This window comes from Pristis pectinata, chromosome 7 (assembly GCF_009764475.1).
Source record: "Pristis pectinata isolate sPriPec2 chromosome 7, sPriPec2.1.pri, whole genome shotgun sequence".
NCBI classification, from domain to species: domain Eukaryota; kingdom Metazoa; phylum Chordata; class Chondrichthyes; order Rhinopristiformes; family Pristidae; genus Pristis; species Pristis pectinata.
In genome coordinates this window covers 18,011,043-18,030,107 of record NC_067411.1, presented here as the reverse complement: position 1 = coordinate 18,030,107, position 19,065 = coordinate 18,011,043, and the positions used below count along the sequence as shown (strand labels likewise).

The 19,065-nt window shown below is 42.8% G+C and overlaps 1 protein-coding gene across 1 annotated transcript in view; it reads right to left on the bottom strand.

Annotated features, from left to right (window-relative positions):
• tenm3 (teneurin transmembrane protein 3) overlaps positions 1-19,065 on the bottom strand; it is a 712,909-nt gene that overhangs the window by 200,544 nt on the left and 493,300 nt on the right. Inside the window, exon 7 of the mRNA XM_052020035.1 lies at positions 8,248-8,485. Coding sequence (XP_051875995.1) covers positions 8,248-8,485 — 238 coding nt within the window. The remainder of the gene's footprint in view (positions 1-8,247; positions 8,486-19,065) is intronic.

The following is a 19,065-nucleotide window of genomic DNA, read 5'->3' as shown; positions in this document are numbered from 1 at the left end:
TTTCAGTGCAATACTCTTAGAATTCTTTTTCAGACACCACCGTGATAGTCAGTAATTTGTGCATGGTTTTGACACTAAGGTGTAGTCCCTATCATTGATCTTTGTTTGATGTTTATTCATTGGATCCACATTTCTCTGAAAAAAAATGAACAATGTTGGAGTGCACACCCAGGATTACCACTTGATCCTGTTGGTACTGGCAAACTATTGATTGGAAGGGATTGGAAAAAGAACTAAAGGGGGGAGAATTTGCAATGATGCGAAGGAAGAGCGGGAGAGGGAGACTGCCAACTCATTCAAACAGCTGCCTGGGCTTAATGGGCTGAATAGCCTCCCTGCATTCTATATGGTGCTATAACAATCAGTAGATTCCTGTTGGTTTTTTAAAAACTCCCCCTGGTACAATGTTATTGCAGGATATGCAGCATTTTTGCAGTGTTGATCTGATGGGCCAGAATGATCTCTGGTTCTGTACAATCCAACTTCCAAATGTAGCTCTATTCTATTTCAATGCAATCTTTCCTGCTACTGTTGAGATTGGCCTATCTCAACAATGAATAATCTTGGAGGTTCCTTATCTAGATAGCATCCCACATGACAGATAGTATCCCACATGGCGTTCAATCCAGATAAGTGCGAGGTGTTGCACTTTGGGAAGTCAAACCAGAGAGGGACTTTCACAGCGAATGGTAGGACCCTGGGGGGTGTTGTAGAATAGAGGGACCTAGGAGCACAAGCACAGAGTTCCATGAAAGTGGTGTCACAGATAGACAGGTGGTGAAGAAGGCATTTGGCATGCTGGCCTTCATCAGTCAGGGCACTCGACTGATGGGTCTCAACCCGAAACGTGGATTGTTTATTTCTCTCCACAGATGCTGCCTGACCTGCTGAGTTCCTCCAGCATTTTGTGTGTGATGCTAAGAGGAGATGGGACTTTATGTTACAGTTGTACAAGACGTTGGTGAGGTCATGCCTGGAGTATTATGTATAGTTTTGGCCACCCTGTTATAGGAAAGACATCACTACATTGGAAGGAGTGCAAAGAGTGTTGCCAAGACTTAAGGGCTTGATTTATAGGGAGAGGTTGGGCAGGCTAAGATTTTATTACTTGGAGACTGAGGGGTGACCTTACAAAGATACATAAAATCATGAGGGACATAGATAGGGTGAATGCACACAGTCTTTTTCCCAGGGATAGGGAACCAATAACTAGAAGGCATTGGTTTAAGGTGAAAGATGAAAGATTTAAAAGGTAGCTGAGGGGCAACTTCTTCATGCTGAGGTTGTTGCGCATATGGTATGACTTGCCAGAGGAGGTGGTTCAGGCAGGTACAATAACAACATTTAAAAGACATTTGGGCAGGTACATTGATAGGAAAGATTTATACGGATATGGGCCAAATGTGGGCAAATGGGTCTAGCTTAGATGTTGGTTGACATGGACGAGTTAGGCCGAAGGGTCTGTTTCCGTGATGTATAACTTTACGACTCTATTACTGTAATAATGCCAGAATTTCAGAAGCAAAGTTCAAATTGGGTTAGTTCGCAAAGGATAAAAAAGATACAAGTTTATATCAGCATTGTATTGTCAATTTAAGGCCAGATTTGCCTCTGGTTTCCAGGGGTATATTTTCCATTTATTCAATACACATACAAATGTTTATCATTCCCAGCACTGAGGGCTGAGTTGCACTTAGTCGGTTACATTGGGCAAGCCACAACATTTCGATGCCCAGCACCAAACTCCCAAAACAAACACTGTATTCTGAGCTCTGTAATTAGAAGAGATTACCAGGCAGACAGAGGTTATGGAAGGCACTGCTCTAGAAGTTCTTCAATGCCTGAAAAAGCATGTTAAACTGGCACTGGGCAGGGACTCGTGTAAGGTCCCTGGCAGCAATAGGTGATTATATGTGAGGCCCAAAGCAATTAAATTAACCTTGCACAGGTGAAAATGCTCCACCAGCTCTGCCACTGCAGACCTAACAAAGGAATCGGGTAGGCCATAGATTGTGGGGATAGGTGAGGAGGATTGAGAGTGACTGGTGGGGAGGGGGGTGTAATGTTGGGGTGGCCTTGAGTCAGAAGGGGGAAAAGAGGATTTTGAAGGAAGGAACACTGAGGATTGGCCACATGATTAGAGAAGGACAAGTGACCGGGTCTAGAATTCAGAGAGGGAAGAATTCAGAGATGTAATTGGGATAACTCACTCCTGAAAGAGACAATCTATTCCTGGCTTTGTCATAGAAATAGATTACCAGGCAGATAGAGAAGAATATTCAAAGATGCTTTCAAAACCTTCTTGGAAAAAATTGCAGCAGCCCCACTAACTCCTGGGAACCTCTGGCCCATCACCGCTCAAAGTGGAGAAGAAGCATTCCAGATGGTATTGAGAATGAAGCCATGAATTGCACACACACAGAGGTCTTGCATGAGGGCAGAGGGAGCACTCAGCCTCACATACTATCCGCCTGCCCGCCCTGTCCGGCACCTCCTGCCCCATCTGTGGAAAAGTCTGCGGTTCCCATATTAACCTCATCAGCCACCTCAGAATCAACGAGAACAGAGTGGAAGCAAGTTATCCTCAGTCCCAAAGGACTGCCTAAGAACAAGATGATTTACCAGTCATCAACAACTGCTGAAAATAGCACACAAAAAAATGTATTATGAGCAATTTGGGGTGAATTTTTGCTTTAACTGACCAGGCAGTAATCTGGGAGAGAGTGCTGACTATTGTAGAATATACCTGCTACTAAAAATGAAAATTAAACAGGTTACTCAAAGGACAGATTTGCTTTATTTTTATTCCCTGGAAATGAGGATGAGAAACTACATAAAAAGGCCACACGCAAACTTTAGTAGTCCTAAGTGTACTCCTCGATATTTTAGGCCAGAGATGACTTCATCGCTCAGAGAGTGGCGAGAAGGTGGAATTGACCGGCATGAATACTGGAGATGTATTGAAGGAGAAGTTAGATTACATGACAAAGAAGAGAAATGTACGTTGATAATGTGCAGTTGATTGGTAGGAGACAACATAAACTATTGGGCTGAATGACACATTTCTGTGTTGTAAAATTCTAATGTTGTAAAAGCAGCAACTTGCATTAAAGATCAGTAATTCAGTTCACCCCTTAATGAGCATTTGAAGTGCGAGAGCATTGAGAAAAGGATTTACTGGCCTTATCAAATAATACATGGTGTATTTGTGGAATAGGAATGGAATTAAATGGTGAAATGGGAAGATTAATACAATAAAAATAAAATTTTATTTGGAAACATATCTGTTTGTACAAAATGAAAAGGATACCTCACCCTTGTTGGCCTGATGGACTTGCAGGTTGATTACCAGATGAAAATTCCAACCACTGACGTTTTTTATATAAGATTACACAAGCAATATGTACACGTGATGTACATTTTAATTTCACTTTAATTTTGTTTTGCAATGGCTAAATAATTACAATAAATGCAAGGCGCTTAATTTCCCTGTAATTGTACCTGAGAACTTCTAAATAATTCTATTCCCTCGGTGAATCTTATTGAACAGTAATATCATCAGAATATATTCTAAATATTCCAGAAGCATGTAATTTTGGCCATATTAATGTGGGTATTATTTCATCGAGCCCATAGGATATGTTTAAATCTGCTTCTTTAAAAGTAAATTGGCACTTAATCTTTGGGTCCAGGGAATGCAAAAAACCAGATGATTTCAACAAATTTCACGACATGTAAGTCAATGATAATAAACTTGATTCTGCTTCGATTTTTGCAATGAGTGTTTAATATTCCATCTAAAACTTCAAGATTGAACTCCACCACCCTGCCCTCCTCAACCCGTCACACCCACCATTCCTACTCCCAGCTGCTTCTATTTACATGTGCAAAATGGGGCGGACACTGCTCATGTGGGCCTATGAGGGAAGGAGGACCAGCTAGGAGAGGGATTCAATGGCCTTGTCCACGACATTGCATATCTGTTCTCTACTTCCTCATTGAATCTGAAAAACAGAGCTGATGGAAGAAACCCATACCATTGTCGGTTACCAATAAGATGGAAGAAGTGGTTGAATATTTCAGAAATGAGCATCCACTCTCCTTATCTCGGTCCTAAAATGGCCATTCCTTTCTCCTGTGATCTTTCCGTATGCCACATAAAATGCACAATGCCAAATGGCATTAGATATCTGGAGTCTCCAGCCTGACATAACACTAGTTGGTTCTTCCCAGAAAGGAGCACATCTCAATGAGATCACATCTCATCCTTTTAAATTCCAATCTAAGTCAATCTCCCCTCACGGGACAGCCTGCTTACCTCAATTGGATTTTGTGAAAGTTGGAGAAGAATGAAAAGTGGCAGGCTGCTTTAAAGACATTTTCTATCTCCATCGATCCTCTTGCATCTTGCACAGGTCAGGGTAAGTATTCCCCTTCTGTGCTTAGTCATAAAAAAATCACATAGCAGAAGAGTTGGTGGGGAGGATACTGGGTTTGTACAGGAACATTTAAATTAGTGAATTCAAAATCAAGCAGGTTGCACTACAACTTTGAAATCTTCCTTGGCTGATCTTGTTCTTTGTTTTCTACCCTGGGGATTATTTAATACAAGGTATTAAATTGAAAAATTTGCCCTGACAAGCATCTTTCAGGGCTTTTACAGGAAATCAATTATTCACACATTAACTTGCTGGTCTTCACAATGCATCATCGAAACAGGCTTAAAAAATTGCAGGGTCTTCTTGAAGGTGACCAAGGAAATGTGATGCTTGGTGTGGTCCTGGGTTAATCATGGGCATGTTGTAAACAGGAATATCTAAAGAGAAGCTGAAAGGTCTGAAGATGGATAAGCCACCTGGACCAGATGGACCACACCCCAGGGTTCTGAAAGAGGTAGCAGAAGAGATTGTGGAGGGATTAGTAGTGACCTTTCAAGAATCACTAGATTCAGGAATGGTTCCAGAGAACTGCAAAATCGCAAATGTCACTCCACTCTTTAAGAAGGGAGGCAAAAGACAGGAAATTATTGGCCAGTTAGCCTGACTTCAGTGGTTGGTAAGATGTTAGAGTCCATTATTAAGGATGAGGTTTCAGGGTACTTGGAAGCACATGATAAAATAGGCCAAAGTCAGCATGGTTTTCTTAAGGGTAAATCTTGCCTGACAAATCTATTGGAATTCTTTAAGGAAGTAACAGGCAGGATAGACAAAGGAGAGTCAGTGGATGTTGTTTACTTGGATTTTCAGAAGCCCATTGACAAGGTGCCACACATGAGGCTGCTAAACAAGATAGGAGCCCATGATATTACAGGAAAGGTACAAGCGTGGATAGAAGATTGGCTGACTGGCAGAAGGCGAAGAGTGGGAATAAAGAGGGCCTTTCCTGGTTGGCTGCCGGTGACTAGTGGTGTTCTGCAGGGGTCAGTGTTGGGACCACTACTTTTCACGTTACATGTTAATGATCTGAATGACAGAACTGATGGCTTTGTGGCCAAGTTTGCAGAAGATACAAAGATAGGTGGAGGGGCAAGTAGTGTTGAGAAAGCAGGGAGTCTGCAGGAGGACTTGGATAGGTTGGGAGAATGGACAAAGAAGTGGCAGAAGGAATACAGTGTAGGGAAGTGTACGGTCATGCACTTTGGTAGGAGGAATAAAGGCAGAGATTATTTTCCAAGCAGGGATAGAATTCAGAAATCAGAGGTGCAAAGGGACTTGGGAGACCTAGTGCAGGATTCCCTAAAGGTTAACTTGCAGGTTGAGTTGGTAGATAGGAAGGCAAATGCAATGTTAGCATTCATTTCGAGAGGACTAGAATATAAAAGCAAGGATGTAATGCTGAGGCTTTATAAGGCATTGGTCAGGCCACATTTGGAGTATTGTGAGCAGTTTTAGGCCCCATATCTAAGGAAGGAGGTGCTGGCATTGGAGAGGGTCCAAAGGAGGTTTACAAGAATGATCCCAGGAATGAAAGGGTTAAGGTGTGAGGAGTGTTTGATGGCTCTGGGCCTGTACTCGCTGGAGTTTAGAAGGATGAGGGGGGATCTCATTGAAACCTACTGAATATTGAAAGGCCTGGATAGAGTGGACAAGGAGAGGATGTTTCAGTAGCGGCAGAGTCTAGGATCAGAGGGCGGAGCCTCAGAATAAAAGGATGTCCCTTTTAAAACAAAGATGAGGAGGAATTTCTTTAGCCAGAGGGTGGTGAATCAGTGGAATTCATTGCCACAGATGGCTGTGGAGGCCAAGTCATTGGGTATATTTAAAGTGGAGGTTGATAGGTTCTTGATTAGTAAGGGCATCGAAGATTACAGGGAGAGGGCACGAGAATGGGGTTGAGATGGAAAAATAAATCAATGATCGAATGACGGAGCAGACTCAATGGGCTGAATGGCCTATTTCTGCTCCTATGTCTTAGGGTCTTACGGGTGACACAATCAATGTCAGCAAATGTACTGTATAGAGAGGTTGAATGGGGAATCAACGTCTCAGTGAGTGAGCTGGGGAGGGGAGCGGAGAGAGAAAGAGAGAGAGAAAACAAAAAGACAAACAGAAAGACACACAGTGAAATAAATGAGTGCGTGTATGTGTGTGTGCACGAGAGTGAAAATGTGAGTGAGATGTCTACCATGTCCTTCTCAAAGTAAAATACTCTTTTCATAGATGCTGATTGGGACCACTTATGAAGCACACTTTGTCAGCTTCCTGACAATGCTGAACCCCAGAAAGCCACGCCTCATTGTGAGTCAACAGAAAAGATGAAAAGTACAAGTGGGTGAGTGGGGTGGGGGATGGGGTTGGCAAAAGGAGGTTGAGTTATAAACCAAAAAGTAATCTTCCAGAAATCTTAAAATCAACCCATTCCGAAAGCTCAGCATCTGAACTGGAATATTAACTGAGTCTGCCTAGATTCTGTCAGTAACTGACAACATTCCAGAATGAAAAATGTATTGGGAAAGTCTGTTCTGCATTGAATGTCTGGAATTCAATTGACAGCTGGGTACAACTTCAGCCACAAAGTGCTGGCATTTGGTTCATTACGGAACCCCATTTAATGCCAAAATTTCAGCCAGCCCAATACTCACTTTATTATGTATTGAACAATATTCACCATGGGCCCAAAATTATGTACATTGAAAACTTACATCCAGTCCAAGTTCCAACACTGGCCATAAATTGCATCCAGTTTAGTTTAGCCCATTGTTCTTTTCGACAAGGAACCCTAAATTATTGCAAACAGTCCATTTTTCAGGTGCTGAGTACATTGTGACTGAATTTTGTTATTGCTTAGATGCACGGTTCTTTACCAATTTCTCAACAAAATGCCTCAACTTCCTTTTGAAAAAGAGCAGGGACTACCACCAGCTTTATCGAGGCACTTGAAATCCAAAGTGTTCACTGGAGATTGACCTTCCTGCCTCCTTCTTTTTCATGACCCACCTCATTGAGTATAATCAGAAAGATTCATCTTGAAAAGACTGATGAGATAGGACAAGCAGTCATGAATATGTAATTATTAAACAGCACTCAGCAGAACTGAAATAAAATAAATTCCCAACCTTGTCATTTTCTGCGTAATTATGTGACTATAATGTTCACTGAGGTCCATAAAAGGCTATAATACAAAGAGTGCCATTGCAGGAATCTATCCCTTGTGGATGTGTGGAAATAATTCCATGATATAAACTTAATTAAATTGGGAATGGCAATTCTGTTGGGCAAGTGAATTAAGGCATCTAGAACTAAGGTGGGCAAGGGTACAGTTGAGCCAAAATTTAATTGAATGGCAGAACAAGCTCGAGCAGCTGAATACCTTCAATCTGTTTTTATGATTTTACTACACAATAGAGAAGTGTAAAAAATAAATCTTATCACAAGGTTGTTGATCCATTTAACAAAGCCACTATCATATGGTGGAACTCATTCGGTTTAGAAAGAAGGGAGCCTTTGAGCAGCATGCACACATCCCATCCATATCGACAAAATAAATCTAATTCTCCTGATGCAGTAATGGAATTGCAAGGGCGCAGAGAATCTGGGTACGCCATCCAGTCCCTGCAGAAAGGGAAGTCTACTCAGAATCACAGTGGAAGAGTTAGGAGGTTCTCCCACAATCTCAATTAAAAGTGGAGCTTTAACAAACAGTCCTGGTCAGAATGTTGCATTCTTGCCGTTTTGTCCTGTTTGTGATGACAGGTTCCCACGTGTGGCATAGTGAAGTTTTTTTTTGCGCTAGGTTTACGCGATGTACCTGGTCTCCAGTGGCACATTGCTCCCAAGGACCCAGCTGTCCTGCAGCTGGACAGATTCCGGTGTGGTGGGCAGCTCGCTGGGCAAGACGGCCGCTGGGGCCGGACTCTGGTTCCTCCGCTGGCTCAGTGAGTTCCTGTTGAGTGAGGTGACAGCAGGTTGCTGCTGAGTCAGGTGCTGCTTGTGCACAGGGGGCAGTGGTTGCAATGTTGACTGGCTCTGGTGGTTGGCTGGTTGCTCTGAAAGGGAAACAGATGGAGGAGAGGGGATGGGAAGGAAAAAAAGAGATAACAAAAATGTCAGTTTGCTCCAAACTTGTGTTGGTAAGAATCCTGGAATGAAAGAGGGAGTTCCCCTGGACTGATTTGCCGTTTCATCCCAATTTCACACTGTTAATTTTTATTCTGATTCGGAGCAGCAAATGTACATTGGAACCCAATGATTTCCTAACTACACCACTTCTGAATGTCAATCCATTGTGAGTAAGTGGCGAAAAATCTACGTACAAAATGAGTGAATTAAAAATAGGCTCACTTATAGAACAAAGCAGCATCAGATGCCATTCAACCCAATGAGCTTGTGTTCACTCTTGAACAGTAACTGCAATAGGCCCACTCTTTCCCTATATCCCGCAACATTTTCCTTTCAAATCTCTTTTTAAAGTTACTATTTAATCTGCTTCCACCACATTGCCAACAAGGACATTCCAAGTCACATCTTGCTACGCAAAAAACATTCCCATCTCCCCTCACCCTAAACCCAGTCCCTTAAATATGGCAGCTCCTTTCTCTGGTTCCTTTGGCTGACTTAGGAATATGAAAGGCATAATTCACTTCACTTGATGGACAACAGAGACAATGTGCTTTTGTGTGTGTGTGTGTGTGTGTGTGTGTGTGTGTGTGTGTGTGTGTGCGCGCGCGTGTGTGTGCGCGCGTGTGTGTGCGCGCGCGTGTGTGCGCGTGTGCGCGTGTGTGCGTGCGCGTGTGTGTGTGCGCGTGTGTGTGCGCGTGTGTGTGTGTGTACGCGCGCGTGCGTGTGTGTACGCGCGCGTGCGTGTGTGTGTGCGCCCGTGTGAATATATATAGGCATCTTTCTTTCTATCTATCATTTACTATGCTTCTTCCCAGCACATAGTGAATAGTACTGTTCCATTTTCTGAAACTTGTCCAGCGAACCTTTCAGAGACGATACAGAGTCCTGGTCCTTGGAGCTTGATGAAACTCACAACTGCAATGAGAAACGCTGCACCTCCCCTGACTTCAATTAAATTCTTTGGCTCTGTGTATACTCTCAGACACTACCTCCAATGAGATTCATCCAGCATTTACTTCTGAGAAAAAAATATAAAATTAATAACTAAAGGAAAGACTTGGTGGGCCGAAGGGCCTGTTTCCTTGCTGCATCTCTTGAAAAAAATGAATGTCAAAAACATATGCCCTGTGATGGCTTGATGGGTAGACTCACTACTGTAGTACTGAGCCAGGAAGGGGAGGGGTAAGAATGTCATAGACTTGCTAATACCCCAGTGTGCACTGTGGAAGAAAACAGACTTCTATTTACTTTGCACTGGGAACTTGTAGGGACATCTTTTGTTCAGTGCGTGAGTGTGCTTGCTACATTATTTCAGCAACACTACAATGGTCCCTTGAACAAGAACACACACACACACACACACACACACACACACACACACACACACACACACACACACACACACACACACACAGTTTGCATTTGGCAAAATCCCATTCTGCAGAGCAGATGTTCCTTCATGCCGATTTTGCAGATTGTAGCACAGCTGATTATAGCACTTGGAGCATCATGTACGTAATGACCATTAAATCCATTAGGCTGCCCACTTCCTCTGCTCACACTGCACATTGTTCCGACTTTGCAGGAGGCCCATGCTGGGATACTCGTCACTGAGCTGGGGAACTTCCTCAGCCCAGTTGGTACCAGCTTGATTACTTAAACGGCTCAGTTGTGATTAATATACAACCAGTCTGCCAAGAGAGACTGCAGTTGGGGAGTGCTTTCTATACACAGCTTTTAAAGGGCATTACCATCTCAATTAGGGGGATGGTATGTTACTGTATAATTTGGCATCTCTTCCCGAAATAGCTGGCTCCAAACCTTCTGTTGCCAAGCTAAGTTTGTATTGCGTTAGAAACTCCACTTATAGCACAGCATCTTACAATCCAGCAATTCTCAGTTTTACTCACAGTTCAGCAAGCACTAAGACCAACATCAGAAATCACTCCATAATATTATTTCATAGTACAGTACTAATATATGGATTTGTAAAGCAAGTGTTTATATACCCCCTGCCTCAGTACAGCAGCCAACATAATCAAAGACCCCTTGCACCCTAGACATTCTCTCTTCTCCTCTCTCTCATCGGGCAGAAGATACAAAAGCCTGAAAGCATTTGAATGGACTTCTTGTACGATAAGATGGACTCTTGACCTCACAATCTACCTCATTATGGCCTTGCACCTTATTGCCTGCCTACACTGCATTTTCTCTGTAATTGTAGAGCTATATTCTGCATTTTATTGTTGCTTTGCTCTTGTACTACCTCAATGTACTGATGTGATGAAATGATCTATATGGATGGCATGCAAAACGAAGTTTTGCACTGTACCTCGGTACGTGTGACAATAATAAACCAAGTTACAATTTACCTTGGGTGCTGTAAATTGAGCGTTATGAATAGTGGAATCTAGGGGGAGGTGCTAAAAGGTTGTGATCTACAAAAACTCATCTTGAACTAACACCAGAGCAAAATGTCCCCCATCACACAAGCTCTGTGCTTCACACAATGGAGCACAGTCGTTACCGACCTCTCAGTCAGAGTTAAAATGCTAAAAATATCTTACAAGTTTCCATATTTCCACACAACATAGAAAGAGACCTTCTGGCTCATCATGTGCATGTTGGGTCACAGAAACATTTTATTCCTCCACTAATTTTCCCTGCAACCTATCCCCAGATCTACTCTTCTAATTTCCCCAGACACCACCACCCGACACTGGGAACAATTTACACTGGCCACTTAACCTATCAATCTGCATGTTTTTGGGATGTGGGACGATACCGAAGTATGTGCAGAAGACTCATGTGTTCACAGGGAGAACATGCATACTCTGCAGAGATATCACCAAGGACCAGAATTGAACCCAGGTTGTTAGAGTTGTGAGGCACAGCTCTGTGAGCAGATCAAAATATCTGATGAAGGCCAACTTTTGCATGCCAAGTGTTTGATGTAAACACACATTCTTGGATGAATTTTGATCTCTTTCCAATAGATTTTAATGAATTAATTTTGGACAATAAACGATCATATTCGACTGCAGTAGTTCAAACATTTTGCAAAATGTAGATTTTACATTTTGGTGAACGTTTAAGTTGGTAAGGAGATGGTGAGTGAAAGTGGGTGCTGTGGATGTGAGTGGAAAGGAAAACAACAGTGTATGTCTTTCCCCAGTCAGATTGAAGGATTATGAAATTAGCAGTGCAAGGACTGAGAAGCAGCTGTCAATCACAACGGTGAATTCAATGTCAAATAAGTTACTGAAAGAGAAATAAAGAGAGTGAAAGGACATAACATTGAATGATGAGGGAAAAAATGACAGGCAGCTAATACTTAAAACATTATTTCTACATTTTCATATCTTCAAAAACAATGAATGGCAGTTCCACATCTGTTATGATTAAATTTCAGTGGTAGAGAGATTGACTGGCAGTAATTAATACCCATTTTGTATCCTGCAATAGACAGGACTTGATTCAGACAAGTTTATTTCCTAACTACCTTACAAACTGAGCAATCCACATCATTCAACTAAATTTCAGTGCCAGGGAAATCGACTGGTAATAATTACTACACCACACCAATCAATGAGCGCTTGGAATGAATAGATGAATCTGAACTTTCTGCAGCATTTAGTTCATATTTACCCTGTTAAAACAGCAAGCTCATGCCATTCAATGCATCTCAATGTTGAGCTAGTTACTGAGATACTGCTTGCTTGAAGCTCTTCTTCATAGTTCCTAGAGCTTGATGGTGTGCTCCTTCTGTTCTAATTCTAATAAGTGATACGTGTCTCTGAATGATATCTTTTAATGCAGGGTAGTCATTGCACACCAGCTAGTTCACAAACTTGACAGAGCAAGGTCTTGCTTCATTGACAAGGAGGTCTGAGGTGACTGGAGACCAGGCTCTGCTCTACTGGATTAACAAACAAATGTATCTTCACATGTAAACATACACACGCATGAATGTACACGAACACCCTTGCCTTTTCAGTGGCCCCACATCCACCCCAATCCCCTCCTCTCACTGCTCAGATACCCAGCTATCTGCCCCCCCTTCAGGAAACTCCCTCTCTCAGCTTCACCCCTCCACCCAGCACCTCCTTCTCAATTCCCTTACACTTCACTTGCCCCTCTTCTTCCAGCTGCTTTCCTGTCACTCATCACTCCTAACCCTTCAGCTTCCTTCCCTTCACTCACCACCTTACCCTCAACTCTCTGCCTCCATCTCATCTCCACACCTCTCCACCTCAGCTCCTTCCCTCTCCACGCCTTTTTCACCTCAGCTTCCTCTCCCTTAATCCCCTCCACCTCAGCTCCCTCTCCCTTAATCTCCGCCACCTCAGCTCCCTCTCCCTCCATCTCAGCTCCCTCTCGCTCCATCTCAGCTCCCTCTCCCTTAATCTCTGCCACCTCAGCTCCCTGTCCCTCCATCTCAGCTCCCTCTCCCTTAATCCCCTCCACCTCAGCTCTCTCTCCCTTAATCTCCGCCACCTCAGCTCCCTCTCCCTCCATCTCAGCTCCCTCTCGCTCCATCTCAGCTCCCTCTCCCTTAATCTCTGCCACCTCAGCTCCCTGTCCCTCCATCTCAGCTCCCTCTCCCTTAATCCCCTCCACCTCAGCTCTCTCTCCCTTAATCTCCGCCACCTCAGCTCCCTCTCCCTCCATCTCAGCTCCCTCTCGCTCCATCTCAGCTCCCTCTCCCTTAATCTCTGCCACCTCAGCTCCCTGTCCCTCCATCTCAGCTCCCTCTCCCTTAATCCCCTCCACCTCAGCTCCCTCTCCCTTAATCTCCGCCACCTCAGCTCCCTCTCCCTCCATCTCAGCTCCCTCTCGCTCCATCTCAGCTCCCTCTCCCTTAATCTCTGCCACCTCAGCTCCCTGTCCCTCCATCTCAGCTCCCTCTCCCTTAATCCCCTCCACCTCAGCTCCCTCTCCCTTAATCCCCTCCACCTCAGCTCCCTCTCCCTTAATCTCCGCCACCTCAGCTCCCGCTCCCTCCATCTCAGCTCCCTCTCGCTCCATCCCCTCCATCAGCTCCCTCTCCCTCCATCATCCCAGCTCCCTGTCCCTCCACACCCTCCCTATCTGAGCTCCCTTTCCATTCGCTTACCATCCCCTTCCCTCTCAGCTCTCTTCCCCAACCCAGCTCCCCTCCTTCAAAACCTCTCTCAGCTCCTTCTCCTTCCTTCACTCTCTTCCATTCATCTCCCCCTTTTTCGTGCAGTTCCACTCAGCTCTATCCCATCGTTCCACCCTCCCTCTCTTCTTCTTCCCCCATTCATTCCCTCTCTTTCACAACCCCCCTAGCTCCCTCCCTCTTAGTCCCCTCCCCTCATTCACTCCACTACTCTGCTTACACTACCTCACTCCCCTCTCCCACTAAGCCAATAGTAAGGCAGCACAACTCCAAGGGGACTTTACCTGCACAGCCGCTCCTTCCCTGGGAGTTGCTACTCATTTGTCCACAAATAACAGTGTCATTTGTTTGCAAATTCCAGGCCATTAACCAAGCAGACGAATGTTTAAGTGACTTCCTTTCACAAAAACACTTCTCCAAGGTAAAATATCAGAATATGATTCTTTTCATCAAATGCTTCCATTCTTCATATTTCACCCCCTCAATATTCCTCTAAGTCCACCATGTCCCAGCCACACAGTTCCCCAAGCCACAGTCTCTGCGGGCTGATTCATAGTTAACACGACAGTGTAAAGGAGAGCAAGACTGTTTTCCGTGGTGAGTGGAAGGACTGCAAGAATGTTTTATTTCTGCTTGCCGACATGATTCCCTCCCCTTGGAATCTCCTCCCCAAAGACAGTGAAGACATAACCACAAGGGGGTGTTCAAAGGCTCTCTGACATGTGGTCCTTGCACAGTCTGGTTTGAAGGACACCTTGGTTACACTTTTATGGTTACCCATTCAAAACTGGAAGTACAACATTAAACATCTTTTAAAAGTGCAAAATACCACATGAAATTCAAAAATGCTACACGAACCATCTTTTCCTCATTGCCTCTCTCTGTTATTTCAATAAAAAAAACTCCATCAGATTAGCTGGACATGATTTAACTTTAACAGATGCATGCTGTCTTTCTCTAATCAATCCACACTTGTCCAAATGACTATCCTGTCCCCAGCTATGGTTTCTGGAACTTTCCTCACTGCTAATGTTAAATTGAAAGGTCAGATCCAGCAAATGTTTGGAACACCACCACCTGCAGGTTCCTCTCCGAGTCATATTCTATTTTGATTTGGAAATATGTCAATATTAGTCCAGTGTCATTGGATCAAACTTCCAACCCAAGAGCTGCATTTCAGGGGCCACGCAACTTATAGTGCACGGGCCATCAAAATTATTCTCAAGGGCAAATAAATCTTCCAGCTCCTCTTGATCAGGAAACTTATCCTGAGACTAGATCTGAGTATTTAATCAGAATTGTTGTCATTTTAGCACATAGACTCCAGCCATTCAAGAAAGTGAGCGACCACCAGCTTCACAACAACAACTTGGTCAGTGTGGACGTGTTGGGCCCAAGGGCCTGTTTCCGTGCTGTATTACTCTATGACTCTATAAACACCTTGCGAAGGATGCTGACATTCCTCAGAATAATAAAAAGCTCATTAATGGGAGGTCTAACAGGGGTAAGACATGCACAACAAACTGTAGGTACTGAGTCACAGAAAGACCTTGGTGTACGAGTCTATAGATCTCTAAAGGTGGCAGCAAAGGTAGATAAGATAGTTCACTTACAGGATACTTGGCTACATGAGCTGGGGCATTGAATATGAGAGCATGGAGTTCATGCTGCAACTTTATAAAACTTTGGTTAGAGTTAGAGGACCTCACCCGGCCCAGACATGGAATGGATTGACAGATTGATAGCTCTTTCTTGATTCACAGCTAGAGGACTACGTACAGTTCATGTCGTCTTACTATAGGAGGAACGTGATTACATTGGAGAGGGTGCAGAGGAGATTTGCCAAGATGTTGTGTGCAAAGGAATATTTCAGTCATGAGGAAAGACTGGGTAAGTTGGGTTTGTTTTCTTTGGAGTGGAGGAGGCTGAGTAGGTTGGGGAGTGATACAGATACACAGAATTTTGAGGGGAGTAGATGGACAATGAGAAACTCTTCCCCATAATGGAGGTGTCTAAAACCAAGGGCATATGTCTAAAGTAAGAGAGTCAGAGGGGATCTGAGGAAATTTTCTTCATCAAGATGGTGGCTTCAATCTTGAACACACTGCCTGAGAAGACAGCTGAGAGAGGTACTCTCATAACATTTAAAAAGTCTTTGGTTGAGCACTTGAATTGCCAAGTCACAGAAGACTATGGACAAAGTGCTGGTAATTGGTCAGTATAGATATGGTGGGCCGAAGGGCCTGCTTCTGTGCTGTGTGATTTTATTATCTCCATTTGCATGCTCTCTAGGTGTCTTACAACTTACAATGCATGGGCTATGAAAATGATCAGGAAACCAATCCTATAACTGAATGTAAGTACATGCTCAGAGCTGGAGTCATATCTGTGAGACTGAATATCTTAACACAATGGAGACAGAAATCATTCTGCATTATTTTTATTGTAAATGGAGAGCTTCATTCCATGCAAATCCATGCAAGTATCTCCCTTTCTTCTGATGAGGTTGTGTTCTTAAGCTGTTTCTTAAAAGATTACATTTTTGGGGTCATTCACATGAGTGGGTGGGCCAAAACTACATTCACCCAACAGATTCGCAATAGGCTTCACCATTCAATGCCATCACTTAGCACCTTTACATAAAAAGAGCAGTGTGGTGTACAAGTTTGAGAGTGAAAAGGAATGTGGTTGTCATGGGGCACAGTATAGTCAGATTTTCTGCAGTTCTGAGCATGGGTCTAGAGCGCTGTTGCAGCAGAAACACAAAGCTAATGATCTCAGGATTACTACCTGAGTCACATGCAAATTGGCATTGGATCTATAAGATCAGAGAGCTGAACATGTAAGTCAAAGACTGATGTGGATGAAAAGGCTTTTAATTCACGGGACGTTGGAACCAATATTGGGCAAAAAAGGAGTTGTTTTATCGAGATGAGCTTCATTTGAATTTGGCTGGGATCATTATCCTGGCCAATTAAAAAACTAGTGCTGTGTATAAATAGTTTGGGGGATAGGGGTTAGTTTTCTTCTGAGGGGAATTTAGAAAGTTAAGCAGAAAGAATAAAGTGAAAGTGCAGCATAGCAAAATAGGTAAGAGTAACCAGTGTCCTCCAGGAAGAGACAGGTGGGTAGAGTCATATATCCATACAGCACAGAAACAGGCCCTTCGATCCAACTAGTCCATGCTGACCAAGATGCTCATCTAAGTTAGTCCCATTGCCCATAAGCTTCTCAACCCTTCTGATACATGTACCTGTCCAAGTGTCTTTTAAAAGTTGTTATTGTAGACATTACAGTATACTTCCAATTTATGTCAGAGCAGGGAAAAATAGTGAAGATAAAATCTAAAGCTCTTTCTCGGAATGTGTACAGAATTTGAAACAAGACAGCTGAATCAATGACACAAATAGAAATAAATGGGTGTGATCTAAAGCCACGGTTGTGAAGTTACCAAATGTTCCACAATACTTAACTATTCAAAGAACTAGAAATGACAAAGGGGGTAGGATGGTCCTGACAATAAACAACAGGATACAGGTGATAGAGAGGAAAGATCAGAGCTCATATACAGGTGATAGAGAGGAAAGATCAGAGCTCATAAAATCAAGTGGGAAAATCAGTATGGGTGGAGCTAAGAAACAGCAGTTGCAATGTAGCACACATCAGGAAATTAGTGACGGAGTCAGCAACGTCAATACAAGAATCACAGAGCATTAGAATGGACATAAAGAGTGCAGATATCAAATAAACAATAATAGTGTGGATGACAAATCCACGGAACGTAAAAGAGATGACTTTCTAGATCTGTATGTTGAGGAACCAATGAGGAGACAGGCTCTTTTAGATCAAGTAGTGTGCAATGGGAAAGGGTTAATTAATCATCTGACAGTTAAGGAGGTTTTAGGGAAGAGTGACCATTATATAATAGAATTTTAAGTAAAGACTGAAAATTATGCTGTTTAATCTGAAACAAGGGTCTTAAATCTAAATACAGGAAACTATGTAGTATTACGTATGAATCATCTGTGATAGATTGGGAAATGACATTAAAAGGTCTGAAAATAAACAAGCATTACCTAACTTTTAAGCTTAGAACAGGGATAGTGGTCCAGCCATGGCGAACAAGCTAACTTAAAATTAGCATTAGATCAAAGTAAAAGGCTTATAATGTTGCCAAAAAGATTAGCAAGCCTAAGGATAAGAAAACTTCAGATTTAAGCAATGAAGGTACAAGGCACCGACGATAAAACGGAAAGTAGGACATGACAGTAATCCAGAGAGAACCATGAAATCAGACTATAAAAGATATGGAAAAGGAAAAACAACAAGGAAATGTTAACGTGGTTCTCTTACTGACTGAGACAGGAGACACTTTATTGGAGAATAAATGAAATGGTAGAGACACTTCACAAATGTTTTGTGTCTACTTCACAAGAAAAGATGCTGAAACATGCAGGAAATAGTGGAGAACAACAGGGTCACAGTGAATGAGAAGCTCAAAGAAATTAGCATGAGCTTAAAAAAAATTATAAGAGAAATTAATGGAAGTCAAAGCCACTGAATCCCCTGGACCTGATTTTCTACACCCAAAAATTTCCAAACAGGCAGATATGGAGATAGCAGATGCCCTGGTTGTTATCTTCCAAAGATGCTATAATGGTTCCCAAAGATATGAAGACAGTAAAACGAACCCCGCGATACAAGAAAGTAAGACGAAAGACAACAGGGAAATAGTGGATGTGGTGTATCTACAACCAGTTAGTCTGACATCAATAATGGAGATGAATCAAGGTACTTCGAAAACAAGGCAAACTCAACATGAATTTGTGACTTACAAATGTTTGTTGAACCTATTATGTGCATTTGTGAGGTTGTAATTAGCAGAATAGATATAGGTGAAACAGTAGATGAAGTGTATTTGAATTTTCAGAAGTCTTTCAATAAGGTGCCCCGCAAGAGATTATTAAACAAAATTGGAGTACAAGATATTGGGGTTAATATACTGTCATGGAGTGAGGTTGATTAAATGGAAGGAAAACTGAGGGGAAATAAACAGATCGCTTTGGTGTTGGAGTGTCACAGAAATTAGTGCTGGGACTCCAGCTAGTTGCAATCTACATCAATGAATTGGATGAAGGGATCAAGTTTAATATATCCAAGTTTGCTAATACAAAGATGGGGGGAACTGTGTGTTCTAAGGATGATGTAGTGAGGCTTCGGGGGGATATAGGCAGGTTAAGTGAATGTGCAAGGAGAAGGTAGATGGAATGCAATGTGGACAAATCTGAGGTCACCTCCTACAGTAGAAAGAGTAGAAAACTAGAATGTCTTTTAAGTAGTGAGAGATTGAAAGAGGGACCCGGA